This window comes from Hemiscyllium ocellatum, chromosome 6 (genome assembly GCF_020745735.1).
Source record: "Hemiscyllium ocellatum isolate sHemOce1 chromosome 6, sHemOce1.pat.X.cur, whole genome shotgun sequence".
Classification (NCBI taxonomy): domain Eukaryota; kingdom Metazoa; phylum Chordata; class Chondrichthyes; order Orectolobiformes; family Hemiscylliidae; genus Hemiscyllium; species Hemiscyllium ocellatum.
In genome coordinates, this window is record NC_083406.1 from 85,960,589 (window position 1) to 85,983,762 (window position 23,174).

The 23,174-nt window shown below is 39.8% G+C and overlaps 1 protein-coding gene across 4 annotated transcripts in view; it reads right to left on the reverse strand.

Annotated features, from left to right (window-relative positions):
* The window catches only part of atp8a2 (ATPase phospholipid transporting 8A2), a 564,661-nt gene that overhangs the window by 411,784 nt on the left and 129,703 nt on the right, over positions 1–23,174 (reverse strand). For all 4 annotated transcript variants that reach the window (XM_060826104.1, XM_060826105.1, XM_060826106.1 and 1 more), the window contains 2 exons: positions 13,434–13,533; positions 7,749–7,847 (listed from right to left, as the gene is read on the reverse strand). In XM_060826104.1, coding sequence (XP_060682087.1) covers positions 7,749–7,847; positions 13,434–13,533 — 199 coding nt within the window. The remainder of the gene's footprint in view (positions 1–7,748; positions 7,848–13,433; positions 13,534–23,174) is intronic.

A 23,174-nucleotide genomic window follows, 5' to 3' on the forward strand; every position in this document is an offset into this window, starting at 1 on the left:
ATTTCCACAATCAAACTTACACAAAGTTTTGGGAAAGTCAGCATCTTGTACAGGTATTTTTGAAGTTGTATATTAGCATGTTGTCAGATCAACACTACAATTAACTGGCTGCAATTACTGTAATATCAGAAGCAAATATTAAACAACACAACACTTCATTCAAAAATTCTTAGTCAACAAGTGGCAAATACACACTTAAAACATTGGTGATTTTCTTAACTCTAATGAATAATTCAAAAGAACAGTCACGTTTGGCTCCACGCTGGGTTTTCAAGACAAGGAATAGCAAGTGGATTTGTATGAGTTAGCTTGTTCTTGGAGTTCACGTGCTCTGGCCAAAGCTCAAAACCAAAAGAAAAAATTCAAAACCAAAGTATGGTCAGCTCCATAGCATGCTAAAAAATAACTATACACAATATAATCTAACTTTTTCAGTGTACACACATCAAACGGTAATAGTTTGTGCTTAGAATGAACCTGTGACTGACTGCTTTTCAAATCGACCAGTTATGAACAAGGGTCAGTGGACTCAAAATGTTAACTCTGCCTTCTCTCCACAGATGCTGCCAGACCTGCTGAATTTTTTCAGCAATTTCTGATTTTGTTTCTGACTTTCAGCATTGGCAGTACTTTGGTTTTCAGTCATATCATTATTTGCACGGATATTGTCATTTAACTGTGTGAACTTCCTCTCAAAATTCCACTTGCTGATGAGAGCTATTCAAGACAGAGTAAAAGTCAGAAAAGAACTTTCATATTAGCAGCTATCATCAGATACTTTTGTGCAGATCTACCCACAATCCATTAGTACCACTTAAGAAACTAGAAATCAATTGATGAATCCTAATGCACAATCACACAACAGTGAACAGATAAAATCAGCTATTAAGTGTGCTGAGCCAGCAACATGTGGAACATTTAAAAGCAAATCATTCAATAAATTCAAAATCCATTTTCAATAGAATCAAAATCCATTTTTACAATTGCATTTAGCAGTAAAATCCAGACAAGGAGGACATATTTTCATTGAACATAATATGACAATAAAAAAGCTTTGATTTAAAAAGTTGCTATCTCTCAGCATAATTTGTAAAACACAATTCCTCAAAATATATTGGTAAAAGTAAGATCATTGAATTGTTAAGGATACATACATAAGTGCAAGATTCTTTATACTCTACTAATATTTTGTTGTAATGTTTGCCTCATAAGTTTTATAATTTTATTAGTAAAAGAAGAGAGTGCCGTGCATGTGTTTTCAGGACTGAGCTTGTACTCATCTTGAATTAGTTGCCTGTGGCATCATAGTTTCTTATCTACTCTTCCTCCCTCCTTTTAGGGAAGTGCTTCAGCATAACGTGCTAACACAGCTTAAAGTTAGAATATCTTTGGTGCACAATCAAAAGGGGAAGTAGGTTCACCTTGGTAGCAGAAGCAAGCATCAGAGTGTGGAGCTTGTAAGCGCAAAAGTAAAAAATTTGGTTCCCATGGCAAGCTTGTACAAAGGGGGAAGCAGATATTCATTTTAATTCCCTTTTATCTCCAGTAACTTGTGAGAAGTTTTCCTTTGCTTGCAAGCAAGAAAATTCTAACCAGCTACTATATGCCTAAATTAATACAGATATTTCTTCTATAATGTGATGGTTGCGTTCTTGTGTGACCCCATGCTATATAAAAATCACGCAATAAAAATAGCACTTAAAGTGTTGACTATGCAACCGTGTTATTGCCAACACATTTAAAAAGTGCATGGTTTAGAAACAGCTATTTGTCAATCGCATTACAGCCAATTCGCATTGGTGAAACATGCGTCATAGTAGAACGATCTGTGACTAAATAACTATTCAAATAAAGAAACACACAAACACTAGACAAAAATGGCAGGTCACAGCAGATGGAGTCCTGTACATGACCTCAACGAAACATTCAAGATTCTGAAGGGACTTAATACCTTAGAGAGGTTGCTTTTCCTTACAAAGAAATATAGTATAGAACACAGTGCACAATGTCAGAAATAGAAGTTGATTATTTAGGACTGAGATGAGGAGTAATTTCTTTACTCAAAGAGATACGTGAATCTTTGGAATTTTCTACCAAGAGGGTTGTTACTTAATATATTAACACTTGCGGCAGAGACTTCTGACCTCTCCAAACATTAGAAATAAGCATATGGCCTGTTGAGTACAGTGTGTGGTGCTGGAAAAGCACAGCCGGTCTAGCAGCATCCGAGGAGCAGGTGAATCGACATTTCAGGCATAAGCCCTTCATCAGGAAGGGCTGTTACACGAAACGTCAATTTTCTTGGTCCTCAGAGGCTGCCTGACCTGCTGTGCTTTTCCAGCACCACATTCTTGACCCTGATCTCCAACATCTGTAGTGCTCACTTTCTACATATGGTCTGTTGAGCCTGTCCAAAGTTAGGTTGATCAGGCTGATCTTGGGTTTCAACTCCATCTTTCTTCCCACACTTTCTTCCCTCCTTGAGACTCCCAAGATGTGTCTATCTCTGCTTGAAACATACTCATAGCAGGCACATCTCAAAACACAGAAATAAAATGATTCACAACCCTTTCAGTGAAGAGGTGACTCCTCATCTCAGCTGTAAATGATTGATTCCTTATCCTGCAATTGTGTTCCTTTCCTCTAGATTCCTTGGTCATAGTAAACAATGCCACTTTTCAGAAAATCAGGCCCAATCTTTTTTATGAAAGGACAGTCCTTCACAATTCCGATTGGAAATTACAATCAGGAATCTTGCACAGTCAGCCACTTTGACAGCTGTCAAACACTAAGTATATAGACAAGTGTGAGGTTAGATTGCCATATAAGTAGTTGCCAGGCAGGTGGGATGTCAATTGGATAAGAAATAGAGTGCCATGGGTAGGGTGCCAGGAAACAAGGCGGGGGGGGGGGGGCAGCAGTATTTAGGTCAAAGTGGCTGGGAGAGTGGCAGCATGGTGGCTTAGTGGTTAGCACTGCTGCCTCACAGCACCAGGGACCCAGGTTCGATCCCAGTCTTGGGCGACGTTCTTGGTGGAGTTTGCACATTCTCTCCGTGTCTGCATGGGTTTCTTCCGGGTGCTCTGGTTTCCTCCCACAGTCCAAACATGTGCAGGTCAGGTGAACTAGCCATTCTAAATTGCCTGTAGTGTTAGGTGCATTAGTCAGAGGGAAATGCGTCTGGGTAGGTTACTCTTCAGAGGGTTGGTGTGGACTTGTTGGGCCAAAGAGCCTGTTTCCACACTGTAGGGAATCTAATCTAATTTTAAAAATCGGACCTGTCAGAGGCGGATGTCAGCTTTGAAGTGGGTGGGGCTCAGACCCAGTGGCAGGGGAAAAGTAGGGTCAGGTCTGGGGCTGGCAGGCCGTCCAGGCAGACCGTGGAGGAAGAAGGGCGTAAATCCAGAAAGTAGGAGCAGTATGCCATGTCTAGGACAGGGTAATCAGAGAGTCCTCTGATCCAGACAGGAGAAGGAGCGAGTGGGTTCGAAATGGGGGAAGGGAAAACATTAGTTTGAGACCTGCTCTTGTCAACTCTGGAGACACAACTGTCTGGTCTCTGGAAAAAGTGAATAAATGAATAAATATTTTGCTGTGTTTTCACTTAGCCTGTTAAACTTGAGAGACTGTTGCCATGATCCCACGTCAGATTACCAGTTTTGTTATTTACTGGCTAGGTATCTGTAACTTTGTCTTAAACGTAGACAAATATGAGATCCCAAGACCTCACTAAGAGAATAAATATCAAATCTATGGTTTTGAACAAAAGAAACCTCTACTGTACAAATTTACAAAATGAATGCCATCTGCAGGCAACAAGGATAGAACTTTTATTCTAACATTCAGAATTAACACTAAGCGAATATGGAAAACAGATAAACTGTAGCCAAACATTACATACAGCACATCAAATAGCAAGAGGTTAATGTTGAGATCACAGACTTCAAAATGAGCCCCCAGAAACTGGGATACTGTGTGTTATCAAATCTGTTCAAATCTTTACAAGGGACTCAAATTCTTCACTTTTGAAGACCTTACTCCAAAACTCCATCAAAAATTTCTCAATCACAGATTGCCTCAACAACTGCTCACATCCTGGTAATTCAGACTTTCCTTGGTCTGTGCTCCTCAGTTTCTGGAAATGGCTCTCCAATTCCAACTTTCAGATACAATTCCAACTTGTCTGCAAACAGATAGCATCTGCAAGCTGTTACTGGCCCAGAAAGCTTCAAATTTAGACAAGAAAAGAACATATAATTGTGTCAAGATCAAAGTGGCAGGTAAAGTGACGATCAGAATACAAAGAGAATAACTAAAATGCTGATCAGGACAAATAATACTAGAGCCCAAGAGGAGGATATCATGTGTTCCCATAAGAATGTAAAGAGGAAGAGGGCAAGTAAATTGTGTGTTGACCCTCCAGAGGTCTATACAGGTAATGGGAAGTGGCAAATGTTGTGAATAAAAATTTTGTTCTGTTTTCACTATGGAGAATACAAACAAATTCCAGTAATACCTGTAAGAGAGAAAATTGCTGAAATGATCATCACTACAGAAGTGGTACAAACAAACTGATGGAATGGTGGGTTGCGAAGTCCCCAGATCTTAGTGGACCTTATCCGAGGGTCTTAAAAGAGGAGAAGCATTGACCTAGTGGCATTATCAAGTGACTATTAATCCAGAGACGTAGGTGATTTTCTAGGCAGCCGGGTTCAAATCCTAACATGGCAGATAGTCAAGTATGAATTCAATAAAAATCTGGAAACTAAGAATTTAACGAAATCATTGTTAATGTCCTGAACTGGCCTGGATGCAAAGGCTCTTAACTGCCCTCTTGGCAATTAGGAATGGGCAATAAATGCTGGCCTAGCTAGCAACATCCACATCCTATGAGTGAATTAACAAAAAAAAGACTAATGAGGTAGTAGATGCACTGTACATTAATTTTCCAAAATTCATTAGATTCTGAGAACATTCAAATCAGACTGAAAAGTAGGAAATATAACCCTTTTATTTAAGAAGGGAGGCAGGAAACAGAAAACTATAGTCTGGTTAGCTTGACATTTGTCATGGGGATGACGTTAGAATCAATTAACTGGACTACAGTATTAGAAAGACACAAGGTAATCAGGAACAGTCAGCACAGTTTTGTGAAAGGGAAATCACGTTTGCTTGACTGCTTTGAAAGATAATATATGTGCCATGGATAATTTGGAGGCTGAAAATGCATCACACTTGGATATCAGAAGGCATTTGACATGTTTCCATTAAAGTAAGTGAAAAAAGGAGGTGCTTATGGTGATGTAGTTGGTACAACAGTAGCACAGATAATTGATTGGCTGGCTTGCGGGAAGAAACAGAGTCTGCATAAATTGATCTTTTTCAGATTGACAGATTGTAATGAGGTCTGTGCTGGGTTGTCAATGTCTTACAATTTATATCAATTACTTAGATGAATGAGTCAAAGGCAACAGTAGCTAAACTTGCAAAAAAAAACACAGCGGTAGGAATTATGTTGTGAAGACAACATAGTAAGTGTGAAGACCCAAGGGGATTGGAGTATAAGTGTAGGAAAATCCTACTGCAACTGTACAAGGTGCTAGTGAGACCACATCTTCAGTACTGAAGGCAGATTTGGTCCCTTATTTAAATGGATGATATTTCAATGGAGGCAGTTCACACAAAGTCCACCAGATGATCCCTAGGATGGATGGACTGTCTCTTGAGCAAAGGTTAAACAGGTTGGGACTCTTAATCCTGGCGTTTAGAAGGATGAGAAATGATGTCATCGAAACATACAAGAATTTTAAGCAGTTTGACAAGGTAAATGCAGAGAGGATGTTTTCGCTCACGGGAGAGCTTAGGGCTAGATGGCATAGTCTCAGAACAAAGGGGTGCAAATTTGGGACTAAGAGGAGGAGGAATTTTAACTCTCAGATGGATGAGTATCTTTGGACCTCATTGCCACAGAGAGTTGTGGGCAAAGTTCTTGTGTATGTTTAAGGCTGAGATGGAGAGATTCTTGATCAATAGGGGAATCAAAGGTTATAAGGAAAGGGCAGGAATGTGGAAATGAGACATGGCAAATCAGCCATGATAGTATTGAATGATGAAGCAGGCTCAAGGGTCCAAATGGATCTATAAAAACAAGGAGGGGGAACCCTCTTATGGAGAAGTGGTAGTGTCCTTATTCTTGGACCAGAAGGCCCAGGTTCAATGAATAGCCTCATCTGTGCTGAATAATTGTATGACTTTATGATCTTATTAGATGGTGAAGCAGGTTTGAAGGACTGCATAACATAGTTCTGCTCCTAATTCATATGTTCACATGTACATAACTTGCCCTGCATTTCTTCTGCGATAATTCAAGAATATATTCTCTTTGCCAAGTAATACAGGCAATCCATAACGTTTGGTGCTAGTTTGCTTCAAATGGTTTCAGTATCAATTGCCATTTCTTTCATGTCAGAAAGAGTGAATTCTTGCTTCCCAGTTAAATTGGAACTGACTTCCGAGGCTCCATCAAATGGCCCAAGTTGGCCAGTGTCGGGAGAACTTGGTGTCCAGGTGCACCAACCAACTGTGGCCACCAGATATTGTCTTTTCAATCTAAAAGTATTGCACAAAATGGTGAGTAGTTTTACTTTAAAACATTGTATAGTGTTTCTTTTACATTTCATTGTGCATTTTATTCTTCAAGTTATTAAACTAGGAATCCAGTGTTATATATGTACAATACAGTATTTTAACACTTCCAGATGAAAACATCGCAGCTCACTCGCATCTTCTTCAATGCAAAAAGGAATGTCAATAAATCCTGGAATAGCCAGCAATGGCCACTTCCTATGAATGATTGAATGAATGTATTTTAAAATCCCAGACTTTCTCCAATCGTAATTACATGTTTGCATATATACAAACTAAGCTAAGCTCATTCAGATTTCTCTAACCTTTCCATTCCCACTTTTTCATTCATTTTCTTGACCTTTATTACATCAGTGAGTCTCTCTCTCACTGCACCCCCCAGGTCATCTCCTCTGCACAGAAGCTCTTCAGCCACGTTCTCAAACAGACTCGTTACCACAGCCACATCTCCTTCCTCAGCACCTGCCTACGGAACCGACAATTCCTGATGAAGGGCTCTGGCCCGAAACGTCGAATTTCCTGTTCCTTGGATGCTGCCTGACCTGCTGTGCTTTAACCAGCAACACATTTTCAGCTTTACTACATCAGCCCTAAATTGACCAGGTTTACTATTTACCATTGCTTCTCCTTGATCACATTACTTTTCATTAACTCCTCACCTACAAGTTCTTTGGTAAGCACTTTTTTGTATATTATCCAAAATGTTTCAAGAGATACAGGAATGCCTCAGAGTTAGTTGTTTTTAACCTATATTCGTTAATTTAGCATTGAGAAAAGCAAAATCCATTACATTGATTTTGCACTGGATACTGAATATTGCTATTTGAAAAATACATAACACATGTTCATAGCCTAGAGTCAATAATGGAAAAAGTCTTTTGTTGTTTCACTTAAAATTATATATTAAATATAGAATATGATATCAATATGGTTTTCAGAGTGAATTCCAAGATCCATTAAAACAGAAGTAGCTGTTTGGTCGTACAGAACTTGAGCAATATTAAAGAAAAATAAAGACAACACATGGCAATCATTATTAACTACTGCATTCTCTGTGGCAATGCCATTAGTAATCAGGGATGCAAAGCAGCAGTCATACTCACATAATCTTCAATAATTTCTTTAATGCCAGCAACTGTGAGGATGAAGATAAGTGGCATCAAAGTTGTGTATCTTCCTGTGGGGGAGACATCTGGAATTTGCTAAAAGAAATAACCAAGTCTTAGTGTTTTGTCCCAGTGTTTTCATTCTTAGAACAGAAGTAATTCTAACATCTTAACAAAAGGATTTTATAGCATATCAAAAAGGGAGAGTTAAATAAATTCAATTAATTGGTGTATCATAAATATTACATTATAACTGCTTTTACAGATTTCATTGTTAGAGTCAAAGTGATGTACAGCATGGAAACAGACCCTTCAGTCCAACTTGTCCATGCTGACTAGATATCCCAACCTAATCTAGCCCCACTTGCTAGCACCCAGCCCATATCCCTCCAAACCCTTCCTATTCATATACCCATCCAAATGCTTTTTAAATGTTGCAATTGTACCAGCCTCCACCACTTCCTCTTGCAGCTCATTTCCTACACGTACCACCTTCTACATGAAAATGTTGCCCCCTCTCATCCTAAACCTATGCCCTCTTTTGGACTCCTCCACCTCAGGGAAAAGGCCTCATCTATTTACCCTATCCATGCCCCTCATGATTTTATAAACCTGTATATGATCACCCCTCAGCAATATTCTGAAAGTGGCCTAACCAATGTCGTGTACAGCTGCAACATGACCTCCCAACTCCTATACTCAATACTCTGACCAATAAAGGAAAGCATACCAAACACCACCTTCACTATCCTATCTACCTGTGACTCCACTTTCAAGGAACCTGCACTTCAAGGTCTCTTTGTTCAGCAACACTCCCTGGGACCTCATCATTAAGTGTACAAGTCCTGCTAAGATTTGCTTTCACAAATTGCAGCACCTCGCATTTATCTAAATTAAACTTCAGCCACCACTTCTCAGCCCATCGGCCTATCCGATCAAGATCCCGTTGTAATCTGAGATAACCTTCTTTACTGTCCACAACACCTTCAATTTTCATCTGCAAACTTACTAACTATACCTTTTATGCTCACATCCAAATCATTTATATAAATGATGAAAAGTAGTGGACCTAGCACCAATCCTTGCAGCAGTCCACTGGTCACAGGCCTCCAGTCTGAAAAACAACCCTTCACCACCACCCTCTGTCTTCTACCTTTGAGACAGTTCTATATCCAAGTGGCTATATTCTCCCTATATTCCATGAGATCTAACCTTGCTAACCAGTCTCCCATGGGAACCCTGCCGACTGCCTTACTGAAGTCCATATAGATCACGTCCACTACTCTGCCTTCATCAATCCTCTTTTTGTTAGTTCTTCAAATGACACAATCAAATTTGTGAAACATGATTTCCCACGCACAAAGCCATGTTGACTATCCCTTATCAGTCCTTGCCTTTCCAAATATATCTATATCCTGTCCCTCAGGATTCCCTCGAACAACTTGCTCACCGCTAATGTCAGGCTCAATGTCTATAGTTCCTGGCTTGACCATGCCACCTTTCTTAGACAGTGGCACCACGTTAGCCAACCTCCAGTCTTCCGGCACCTCCCTGTGACCAGCGATGACACAAATATCTCAGCAAGGAGCCCAGCATTCACTTCCCTAGCTGCTCACAGAGTTCAAGGATACACCTGATCAGGTCCAGGGAAGTTGCCACTTTTATGTGTTTCAAGACATCCAGTACTTCCTCCTCTATAATATGGATATTTTCAATGTCCATTTACAGTTTACATATCTCATCAAAACAGAAGGAACTAGGAATATATTTTGGGGTTATATGTACTGCAGAGACTATGAGGTGCTGCTAAATTATTATTTTCTCCCACAATCTATGAGCTACAAATAGTGACTATGGAAACTTACATATGAACCAGCAGCTGGGCAAGGTACCACCCGCAGTGGTAACCTGGCAAGATACTGTCAGTCTACAAATCAACACCTTCCTTAAGTTAAGAACAGTGAAAATCAAACACCGTTATCCCATTGAGTATTACCAAATCAAACACAAAGGGTTCAGAATCTTACTTCTCTGCTGTAAACATTACAAATTACTTTTAGACTGAATACAAAGAGAGTAGAGAGATGGAGGGACAAGATTCATATGGATAGGAAAAAGACTTCAGGTTAATCTGTGGAGAGGAGATGCATAGCTAAATTTCCCAGAGAAGCTATCAGCAACAAATCAAGGGGTAGCCTGAGAGGAGACAGCCAATCAGAGCTCCACTTGCAAAACCAAATAGACTGAAAAAGAGTCAAAGCTAAAATAGATGAAAGTCTTCCATTACTTTGAGATTTCAATGTCTTACATGCTGCACAGTGCTATAGATAGAAATCACAAGGGCATAATAGAAATCAAAGGGAAGTCATATATTTTTCATGAGCTTAAAGCCATTGATAGATTATTTTATGAGGGGCACTATAATTGCTTTCAGTCATTTGGTAGTACAGATCTTGAATATTGCTAAAGAGAGAGACGTATTGCAAGACTGGAAAAATGCAAGAGGGTTAATTTTCAAACAGTCACAACAAATTATATAGTAGCAGGAAAGGGCTGTAATTTCTTTCTCTTTGACAATTTCTTAGCTCAAAGTTGATAATGAACCAACATCTGATACTTGTGACATAAATTTTTGATGCTTCAAAATTTGGCATTCTTAATTTTAAAACTGATAACTCAAGAAGAAATGCATCAACAACATGCTTCTCCTTTGAGCAATATAACTGGTTTACACATGATCATAATTATGGTAGGAAGTCTGTCAGAATTACCACAGAAAGATAAACAGACTGAGGAAAGCAACCCCACCCCCACCGAAATGCTCAATTCTCCATTGTTACTATGTTCACTCCTAACTTCATCACTTCGAAGCCTTGCAGTCTTACAGAGACACTAGTTGTTGTAAGTATAAAAAACAATTTGGCCTAAAAGTTTTAAGAACTTTTCATAATTTATTGGGCACAACTTGCAAAAATGTGTGAAAACATTCATTTTTGGATTATATCATGGGGGATAGCCATGCGTAAACATTTTCTGCAAAGATACAGATTTTAAGAACTTTACACAAGCAATAAAAGTAACTGGATAGTTATCCATTAAGGATCTATTTATCCACCCAGCTACAAAGAGGAAAATTTTTAAAAATCAGACTGAAGATGTAAACGAAACAAAAGAAGAAATAATATCAGCAAATGAGAATTGCACCTAAACTTGCCAACACAGGACATTGGTTAGGCTACTTTTGGAATATTGCATGCATTTCTGGTCTCCTTTCTATCAGAATGATGTTGTGAAATTTGAAAGGGTTCAGAAAAGATTGACAAGGATGTTGCCACTGTTGGAGGATTTGAGCTATACGGATAGGTTCAATACACTGAGGCTGTTTTCCCTGGAGTGTCGGAGGCTGACGGGTGACCTCATAGAGGTTTATAAAATCTTGAGGGGCATGGATAGGATAAATAGACAAAGTCTTTTCTCGGGGATGGGGCAGTCCAGAACTAGAGGGCATAGGTTTAGGGTGAGAAGGGAAAGATGTAAAAGAGACGTATGGGGCAACGTTTTCCACGCAGAGGGTGGTACGTGCATGGAATGAGCTGCCAGAGGAAGTTGTGGAGGCTGCAACATTTAAAATGGTATATGAATAGGAAGGGTTTGGAGGCATATGGGCCAGGTGCTGGCAAGTGGGACTAGATTAGGTTGGGATATCTGGTCAACATGGATGAGTTGGACCGAAGAGTCTGTTTCCGTGCTGTACATCTTTATGACTCTGTGACCTTTTCCTCAGCATTCTTTCTGAAGTGACATGGGGTAATTATGGTGCTTTTTCTCCCCAGTACTGATCCATATATACCTTACTAAAAGGCTGACTGGGAGATGAATTTCAACCAATCATTACGGAACTACTCACAAGACAGAAAAAAGCTTTAACGGAATCATAGCAGGAACAGGAGGGGGCCATTCGGTCCTATATGATCATGGCTGATTATCCAACCAAATAACCTGCTCCCACTTTTTTCCTATAACCTTCAATCCCTTTAGGCCCAACAGCTATATCTATCTCCTTGAAAATATCAAGATATTGGCCTCATTCAGTTTCTGAGACAGAGAATTTCACAGACTCTGGGAGAAGACATTTCCCCTTAACTCAGTCCTTAATGGCCTCCTCAGACTCTGAAACTGTAAACCCTTGGTTTGTACTGCCCAATCATTGGAAACATCCTTCCTGCACTTACCCTGTCTAGCCCCAATGGAATTTTATAGGTATCTATGAGTTACTTCTCTCATTCTCCTTAGATCCAGTGAACATAGTCCTAGTTGACACAGTCTCTCTTCATACATCAGTCCTACCATCCCAGTAATCAGTCTGATAAACGTTTGTTACGCTTCCTCCATTGCCAGAAATCCTTCCTCAGATAAGGAGATCAAAACTACACACACTACTGCAGGTATGGTCTCACCAAGGCAAGACATCTCTGGCCCTTTCCTCGAATCTTCTCACTGAGGGGCAACTTACAGCTTTCCTTATCGCCTGCTGCACCTGCACGCTTACTTGCAGCAACTGGTTTACAAGGACATCCAAAGCTTATTGCACCTCCCTCTTTCCCAATCTATCAACCATTCAGATAATAATCTGCCTTCCTGTTTTTGGTATCAAAGTGGATAACCTCATATTTAAACACATTATACTTCACCTGTCATGCATTTACCCACTCACTCAACTTGTCCAAATCACACTGAGGCATTTCTACATCCACCTCACATTTCATTTTCCCAGGCAGTTTTAGGTGTTACAATGATCACTAATAAATTTCTGTTGAACATACAGCAATGTGGCAGTTAATTATAGATCATACTCCACTCTCTGCTTTCAAAGCTGCATCGTATATTCAAGTGCTGTTAAAGGACACTTCACAGTGGCAGAAATTCACACCAATGCTGTTAAGATTGTGTCTATTCTCAGTCTCTCATTGGGCATGATTGGTCTCACATACAAGAGTAAACAGCAAGCTTCTGGTGGCAATCAGTATTTGTCAATATAAAGTACAATCTAAGAAGACCCAGTCATTCAAAACTGCAAATGATTCAGCACTCAGTTTCTCAAGAAAAATAAATCATAAATATTGAGAGAAATGTAACTCCACACCAGAATTATGTCAGCGTATCTTTCCTTCAGAACTATTTTAAACTTCAGTGACAAAAGTAATAATGTAGTGTCTTAAATGTTCAAATGTTGAAAAGAAAGGAAAATTAAACTAGGAACTGTCTCACTGCACTTTAGAAATGGAAGTAATTAGGATAGCCCTGAATATATATCCTCATTCAATTCTTGGAGAATCTGCTCTTTTGCAGCAGTTGATTTCAAATCAATTACAGGTGGTATGCCATGCTCTACAACCCATCTCATAACCTTTCGACAGCTGGGGTCAGGCCAAAACAAAGAGATATCAAAGGTTCCTTGCTTTACTGTTAACTACTTACCATTAAATAGAGCACTTAAGTTATAAGACGATTGATGGTAAAGTGATCTTACATAGAAAATGTTACCAGATCCCCATCACCTTATCATTAGCATTTTCAATAACAATTTATACAAAAATCTTGAAACAATGAAGGGGAAAACACCAATGGAAGAAATATTAAATTAGAACAGAGTCTGACCAAACACACTCAAGGTAAACTTACTTGTAATAAGGCTATGAAAAGAAAGAAAGCATTTGCAGCTCTTCTGATCTGTTCATACAAGAAGCGAGGCACAAATGTTATCACGCTGTATTTTGCTGTGCTGTTGATCATAAAAACAAGAATATTGTCATAAGAAACTCAAAGCTTTAAAAAACTCCAATAATCTTATAAAATTCATATCAAAGCAAACAGTCTAACAAAGACGAAGAACAGTTACTTTCTAGATTCAGGTTAAGTATTCCAGAAAGAATCAGTCAGCATCCAAGAGAGAAATAGATGTCAGCATTTCAGTTATGAAACTTTATCAGGACTGATGAAAATTCTGGTAAAAGGTGTCAGCTGAAACAATGTCCTTTTCACTCCAATATATCAATGTAAACTAATGTCCTTGCTTCAAGACCACAAGAAAATGAAGTATGGAAGAGGAAATACACTGAGAATGTGAGAATTGCAAGGTCCACTTCAGAGATGTGTTAAACCAGTACTAGGATATCACAGAAATATGCAAATCGTAGCTGCTTAAACATCAATTCAAAGAGAAAACCAAAAGTAGTATATCATGGATGCTAGAAATGTGAAAAACAAAAGCAGAAAACATGGAAAACATGGAAAACATGGAAAAACTCAGCAATTCAAGGGGCATTTGTAAAATTAAACAATTAATGTGTCACAAGGATTAGTTTCCCTCATAAATGCTGCCTGGCTTGTTAAGTTTGTGCAGCATTTTTTGTACTTCTATCAAAAGGACATGATTTTAAATTAGGCTGTATTTTCCAAGGAGTGGTAAATATTCAGACTGTCAATCCGCTCCTGCTTTTTTTTTAAAAAAGTGATGAGTGAGCTCCGTATTTCAGGAAGGAGATTCTCATCAGGGCAGCTTCAGAAACACGAAGTGTACTTTAAATCTGACAATCAGGGTATGTCATACCATATCACATGCTGTATTGTGAGATTTAAATGTTTAACATCACAGACAGCCACTTTGACAGCTCCTGTGAAAGGGTAACATAAGGTAACAGCAAAGTTACCACTGGGAAAGTGGTCAAGTGAGTCGGGTGCCAGGGAGTTGGGGTTTGGGGGGGGCATAAATGTAATAGCTACCCAGAAGTTAGACTAAGTACTCAAATGTCCAACAATTTCATTGTTTATTTAATTATCCTGGGTAACTTTATTGTGGCAAAATCTTCTGAATACCGTGAATTAAATGGATACCTTCGGAGGATTCCAGGCACAGGGGAATTGCACACTGTAACGTTCAAATTGCCAGACAATTCCTTCAAAGTGAGCTGTCATGAGATTCTGCCGGGTGCTAATGCACAACTCCTACTTACAGTGCGGAAATGCCTACCTGGCTATCAGATAATCTAGGCCAATATTTCTGCAGTTAACATTTGAGAATTTTCCTCCTCCATAAACGGTTAGATACACAAGTAGAATAGCCTGTACAGATTATAATATTGTAGGGTCAACTCCTGGTTTGTACTTATTAGGAGAAATTACCTATGGATGAGCTGAGGATGTACAAGTACAACTGCTAACTCTGGCACACTAGGTGGGTTGAGAGAAACTCTCCTGCCATCTCTCTATCCATAATCAGGTATCTTTGAAAATATAAATTGCAACTTTATGGCTGCAGCCTCATCTGGCCTCTTGAAGAACGGTTGTATCAAGTGCATTCAAAATAGCCCAATTTACACAGCAAATCTGTGCAAAGATGCACAGATCCTCCACACTATTTTCTGCTTTCACGAAAGTAACAGTGTTTTCTGTTGACCATAATGACGTTCATGATCCATTTTGCACCTTGAAATGTGTAGGTCATAACCTTTTAATTAAGGCATTAACATGTCTGCTCAGATGGACACAAACGTTTCCAGTGAAAATTCTGAAGATAGGGAATTTCTTTGATCAAAGAATTTTCAAGAAGAATTACTGCTCTTGATTGATCTTAGCTATATATAAATTATCCAGATTAAGAACAATGACTAACCTTTAAAATAATGCATAAGCTGCACTGCAGTTGGTAAAATCTCAGGATGTCCTTCTTTTATTTCAGTTCACTTTTGTCTGCCAATGTTTTATATTATCCACTATGGTTCTCAACTCCTGTTGAAACAGTTTTTACAATTCCTTTTCTTTACCTCTTCCGTTTGATCATGTTCATGTAAAATTTGTTTGTTTATTTGTTATTGTAAGCCTCCCACTCATCAACATGAGCAAGAAATCAGTAAAATAAAAAGTGAAAAAGTCACCTACCTAAAAAGTAAGGATACAGGCGAAAAACACAAGAATACATCCATCCTACTGAGTGGGGATTTTTGTATTGTGCGTGCAGGACAAGGGGAACACTGAGTGATATGTTTGGAAATCACACAGCTAAACAGCATTTCACAGGGAATAAACAAAATCCAAGTGCCAGTTGTGACAACAGAATTTGAGGCAAACTACAACACCATGAACATAGAACATAACAGCACAGTACAAGCCCTTCAGCCCTTGATGTTGCACCGAACTGTGGAACCAATCTGAAGCCTATTTAACCTACACTATTCCATTCTTGTCCATATGCCTATCCAACGACCATTTAAATGCACTACATTGCAGGAAGTGTGTTCCACGCCCCTACTACTCTAAGTAAAGAAACTACCTCTGAACATCTGTCCTCCTTCTGCCACCCTTCAATTTAAAGCTATGTCCCCTAGTGCTAGCCATCGCCATCCAAGGAAAAAAGGTTCACACTAGCCACCCTATCTAACCCTCTGATTATCTTACATGTCTCAATTAAGTTACCTCTCAACCATCTTCTCTCTAATGAAAACAGCCTCAAGTCCCTCAGCCTTTCCTCGTAAGACCTTCCCTCCATTCCAGACACCATCCAAGTAGATCTCCTCTAAACCCTTTCCAAAGCTTCCACATCCTTCATATAATGTGGTGACCAGAACTGTACAAAATACTCCAAATGTGGACACACCAGAGTTTTGTACAGTTGCAGTGTGACCTCATGGTTCCGAAATTCAATCCCTCTATAAAAGCTGATACACCATATGCCTTCTTAATAACCTTCTCAACCTGGGTGGCAACTTTCAAGAATCTATGTACCTGGACACAGATCTCTCTACTCGTCTACACTACCAAGAATCTTACCATTAAACCAGTACTCTGTATTCCTGTTACTCCTTCCAAAGTGAACCACCTCACATTTTACCACATTAAACTCCATTTGCCACCTCTCAGCCCAGCTCTGCAGCTTATCAATGTCTCTCTGGAACCTACAACATCCTTCGTCACTATCCACAACTCTACCGACCTTAGTGTATTCCGCAAATTTACTATCCCATCTTTCTATGCCCTCATCCAGATCACTTATAAAAACGACAAACAACAGTCGACCTAAAATAGATACCTGCAGTACCCCACTAATAACTGAACTCCAGGATGAAAATTTCTCATCAACCACCACCCTCTGTGTTCTTTTAGCTAGCCAATTTCTGATCCAAACCGCTATATCACCCTCAATCCCATGCCTCTGTATTTTGTGCAATAGCCTACCGTGGGAAACCTTATCAAACGCCTTACCGAAATGCATATATACCACATCAACTGCTTTACCCTCATCCACCTGTTCGGTCACCTTCATAAGGTTTGTAAGGCACAACCTACCCTTCACGAAACTATGTTTTGTACATGGATTTTAGTAAGGCATTTGATAAGGTTGGCCAGTTGGATAGAGAACTGGCTAACCAGTCGAAGTCAGAGGGGTGGTAGATGGTAAATTTCAGCCTGGAGCCCAGTTACAAGTGGAGTTCTGCAGGGATCAGTTCTGGGTCCTTTGCTGTTTGTAATTTTTATTAATGACTTGGAAGAGGGAGTCGAAGGGTGGGTCAGTAAATTTGCGGATGATATGAAGATTGGTGGAGTTGTGGATAGTGAGGAGAGCTGTTGTCGGCTGCAAAGGGACTTCGATATGATGCAGAGCTGGGCTGAGGAAGGGCAGATGAAGTTCAACCCTGTCAAGTGTGAGGTTGTCCGTTTTGGAAGGACAAATAAGAATGCAGAATACAGGGTTAACGGTAGGGTTCTTAGTAAGGTGGAGGAGCAGAGGGATCTTGGGGTCTATATTCATAGCTGTTTGAAAGTTGCCACTCAGGTGGATAGAGCTTGTAAGAAGGCCTATGGTGTATTAGCTTTCATTAGCAGAGGGATTGAATTCAAGAGTCGTGAGGTGATGTTGCAACTGTACAGGACCTTGGTAAGGCGACCAGAACTGTATTGTGTGCAGTGCTGGTCGCCTCACTTTTGGAAAGATTATATTAGATTACTTACAGTGTGGAAACAGGCCCTTCGGCCCAACAAGTCCACACTGACCCGCCGAAGCACAACCCACCCATACCCCTACTTTTACCCCTTCACCTAACACTACGGGCAATTTTAGCATGGCCAATTCACCTGACCTGCACATCTTTGGACAGTGGGAGGAAACCGGAGCACCTGGAGGAAACCCACACAGACACGGGGAGAACGTGCAAACTCCACAGTCAGTCGCCTGAGGCGGGAATTGAACCCGGGTCTTTGGCACTGTGAGGCAGCAGTGCTAACTACTGTGCCACCATGCTGCCCATGGTGTGGAAGCTTTGGAGAGGGTGCAGAGGAGATTTACCAGGATGTTGCCTGGAATGGAGAATAGGTCGTACGAGGATAGGTTGAGAGTGCTAGGCTTTTTCTCATTGGAACGGCGAAGGATGAGAGGTGACTTGATAGAGGTTTATAAGATGATCAGGGGAATAGATAGAGTAGACAGCCAGAGACTTTTCCCCTGGGTACAACAGAGTGTTACAAGGGGACATAAATTTAAGGTGAAGGGTGGAAGGTATAGGGGAGATGTCAGGGGTAGGTTCTTTACCCAGAGAGTGGTGGGGGCATGGAATGCGCTGCCTGGGGGAGTGGCAGAGTCAGAATCATTGGTGACCTTTAAGCAGCAATTGGATAGGTACATGGATAGGTGCTTAAGCTCGGACAAATGTTCGGCACAACATCATGCGTCGAAGGGCCTGTTCTGTGCTGTACTGTTCTATGTTCATGTTGATTACTCCTAATCAACTTATTCCTTTCTAGATGATTATAAATCCTTTCTCTTATAACCCTTTCCAACACTTTCTCCATGACTGAAGTAAAGCTCACAGATCTGCAATTTCCAGTGTTATTTCTACTCCCTGAACAATGATTATATGATAATCTTTCGTCTGGCATCAGCATTTAAAGATCACAAATGGAGCATTGGAGTAGTTTTTGGTGCATGGATAAAGTACCAGCAACCAATAATAAAAACAAAGCTGCTGTCGGTCATTTCAAAGACTGTTGCTTTGCTCATTCTACATTAATTAAGTTAACATGCTGAATTTAAACGCCATGTCTTTGCATTATTAATAACTTGGTAAATTTGCTTCATGTTACATTTATGTTAAGTAGTTTTGGACTTATGCCATTATTACATGGAATCAATTTATAAACTAATTTGTTGTGATCATAGAGTCAAAGAATATTTCAATCAAGAATCCTTACAGTGTGGAAGCAGGCATTCGACCCATCAACAGCACACAGACCCTCCAAAGAGCAGCCCACCGATATCCACCACTTACCCTATCTCTGCATGTCCGAGGCTAGTCCACTTAATCTGCACATCCCTAGAGATCCCCATATGGGAAATTTAGCATGGCCAATCCAGCTAAGTTACACATCTTTGGACTGTGGGAGCAAACCCACATAGCCACGGGGAGAATGTACAAACTCCATACAGGCAGTTACCAGAGGGTGGAATCGAACCCTGGCGCTATGAGGCAGCGATGCTAACCACTGAGTCACATGGTCACCCTTCATGGCACAGAGAAAGGCTACTTACATAACTATGTCTGCACACACCAAAAAACTGACCACACAGTCCAATCTCCCTTTCTAGCATTTGGTCCACAGCCCTGCAAGTTACAACACTTGAGGTATATCCAGACTAATGTTCCCTCTAAGCTGTATGCCTGCACACATTGCCACTGATATTCCAAACAGAGCAATCAGTGTCGGCACACTAATTGTGGCATTGACTTCTGGTTCTACAAGTCACTGGTATACATGGCCTCAAATGTTCACACAGCTAGTAAGAAAATTAGAGGGAATGCTAATCCATATGCCTTTTACAAAGATTAAGGGTTTCTAATGGTACTGTCATTCCAGACCCTGACCACACATCAAGTGAAAAAACCTTTCCCGTTTCCCCTCTAAATATTTGTACCAATCATTTTAATTCTGTAGATCCTAGTCACAGACAACTCTGCTAAGATAAATAGACCTTGGCGATTCACTTGACCCAGGCCTCTCACGATTTTACACATCTGAATCATTTCTCCCCTCAGACCATTCTCTTCCAAAGAAAACAATCCCAGTCCAATTTTTTTTTACAAAAATGTTTAATTCATTCAATAAATTTGGGTTTCACTGGCCTAGTCAGCATTTGCTGCCCAACCACAATTGCACTTGAAAAGGCTGCTGACGAGTTGCCCTGTTGAACTACTGCAGTCCATGTAGTCTAAGGACACCCACAATTCTGTTAGAGCAGGAGTTTCAGGATATTGAGCCAGCGACATTGCGGCTTGGAGAAAAACTTGCACGTCATAGTGTTCCCAAATTACTGTTGCACTTGTTCATCCTTCTAGATAGTGGAGAATATGGATTTTGAAGGCACTGCAAAGGAACCTTGGTGAATTTCGGCAGTGAATCTTATAGATGGTACACACTGCTGCTACTGGGCATCAATGGGTGAAGGAGTGAACGTTTGTGGATGTGGTGCCAATCAAGTGCACTGCTTTCCTCATTGCTGCATTTTACCAGTCCTGGCAACATCTTCAAACATCTCCTATACATCCTCTCTAGTGTAACAAAATCTGTTCTGTCATGAGATGGCCAAAACATGCACATAGCACTCAAGTTGTGACCCAACTAATGATTTATACAAGTCCAGCATAACCTCCTTGTTCTTGTATTCTGTATCTTGTCTAACAAATGTCGCCTTAACCAAGATATCAACCTGTCCTGATCCCTTTTGGGATCAATGGACATCCACTCCAAGGTCCCTCACTTCCTCTACACTCAGCATTCTCCCATCAATTGTGCATTCCTTTACCTTGTTTAACCTCTTGAAGGTACCACCTCACGTTTGTACCAGATTGAAAGCCATTTGCTACTTTTATGTCCACCTGATCAGCCCATTCATATTTTACTGCAATTTACCTTTTATTTTTATGACAGTTCACAACTGTCACTCTCACAATCAACTGAACAGCCAAGTTTTGTGTCATTTGCAAAATTCTTGGTTGTGGCCATTAAGCCCAAAAATATATATATAAAATTTAAAAGTGTTATCAATTTGAAACTGGCATGCAATTTGCTTATGTACCACACTGTGGTAAAGTAGAAGCACCCTGATCTTTGAGGCATATGCCCCAGCTAGTTCAACAACACAGCCGAAGAGATTAATTACATTGGTACCCTGCTCATTCAAACATACGAGTTAGGAGCAACAGTCTGTTCAAGTCTGTTCCCAAATCCAACCACACCAGATAATCCTTCCCTCCCTTGTTGGGACCTGCTGCTGTAGTATTTCAAATCCACCTTCACATTTTCCATCCCTGGTGTCATCCAGGCAAATGCACCTAAGAACTCTTCATAGTTTTTATGCACATTTTTATACACATCAACCTGATGCCAAACTTTATTACCAAAACAAAAACTAAGTCACGCTTGTACTTTGTAGAGTGGAAGCTAATCTAAATGCATTCTAAAGACATCTCTTCTGTTACATCATGTACTCATGTTTGTGTAAAGTGGGAGTAGTGTAAGAAGAGATGGATTTTTTGGTGATGCAGACTCAATGGGCCAGAGGGTGTTTTTTTTTGTACTGTATGATTCACAGACTCTATTTTGTTCTATATATATTTCAGCAATATAAACTTGCTGAACCTAATATAAGTTTATATATAAACTTAAAACAAAATGGTTTGTCACAAAGTCATAGCATACACAAAACAAAATTCTACTGGTATTAACAGTAGCTGACCAAAATTCTCTTTGCATAAATAAGGAGTAAGGATCTCCTAAGCATGGAATCTTAGGTCACCAATTCAGCCAAGGTGCTATGTTTTAAACAAGAGCTTCTGGCACATCTATACAGAACCGACCACATGTGACATGGTTACCACTGAACAAAAATGAGTGCTTCAGCAAAACGAGAAAAACAAGAAGCTGCTTTCAAAAGAAAAGCCATAACATTTGCTAACTTGACAAAACAACTGATAATAAATAAATGACGAGGGAGTTCAGTGTTCATGAAAAAATGAAAGAACGCATTTAACCTGAAGAAGATGCCCAAACATACTATCAGGCGAAGGACCAGTCTAACCTTGAGAAGCATGCAGCAAAATGGTTCCTTGCAAAGAGTCATGACGGTCACATTGTCATCAGAAATGCCATGCATGTATATAAATTAAGTGGGCTGAATCAAACAATTAAGACAGCAAATATTTCAGACCAATGGTCATCAGTGAAACCACTTTATCAAAAAAAGTCATATCCTGTGACTGAAGGCTGAGATTACCAAAATACCAAATGCTAAAATTACTAGTTTCCAGCGATTCATCAGACAGTAACAGAAATGCAACATGTCCATTTAGCTCTATTGGCAACATGGATGAAACATCCATAAATTTCTGGATGTTCTGCATACAAACAGAAGCAAAAAGCTTTAAAAACAAAACCCAAGAGGATAAGTCATGGTGGTACAAGCCTACATAGTCAACAGTGAAATTAAAGCCTATCGTAACTTTTTAAAGTAAAGTCTATTCTTAACATGAAGTTCCCATCAGGAGGTTTTGCTCAAGCCCATACCAATGGTTTGGGTGGATGATGCTGAATGGAAGTTATGGATTGATCATGTGCGAAATGCCCTGTGTGAAAAATCGCCAGTTGTTAGTGTGGGAGATGCCAGATAAAGAAATTAGAGACACATGAAAATAAACAACACCCAGTTTTAATTAAACTGGGGAAAAGAGGGAGTCTCGCTTTTGTAGTTCAATCTTTGGATGGATGGCTGAACAAGCCATACAAGGATCATGTTCACACTGAATGGAACAGATAGATGCTTCATGGACACAATACACTCAGCATGGAAATATACATGCATGATGTGTGTAATTTCATTATTAAATCATGCGATGATATCGGTCATCAATTGATGACAGATCATTTCCACCTTGCCTCAAAAAAGATTTCTCCAAAAGATGGAGAAATGATTATCTGTAGAGATGATCCTGTCAGCGAATGCATCACGTCAGAGCCAAAGTCAGATCCTTATGATGATGGCAAAGGCAAAATGACTCAGAATTAATTCCATTTATGTTTTGTAACAGTTGCCAAAGAAATACATTTGGTGGTGTTAAAACATTTTGATTGTGGCTAAAGATACTTCCTTTAAATTAAATTAAATATTTTTCTAATTCAATAAACCATGCATGTTCACTTAATATAAATTATCTGTGTTTTTTGTCCATAGTTCATCCACACTGGCAGTTCACATTTTGTACTGTTAATGAGTGATTCCCACTTTTGCAGACTTTCTAGGGAAAGAATATTGGGAAGATATTTGCAGACTTCCTAGGTCAACTTATTTGATCTATAGTGTTTGTTAAGGAGGACCTTAAA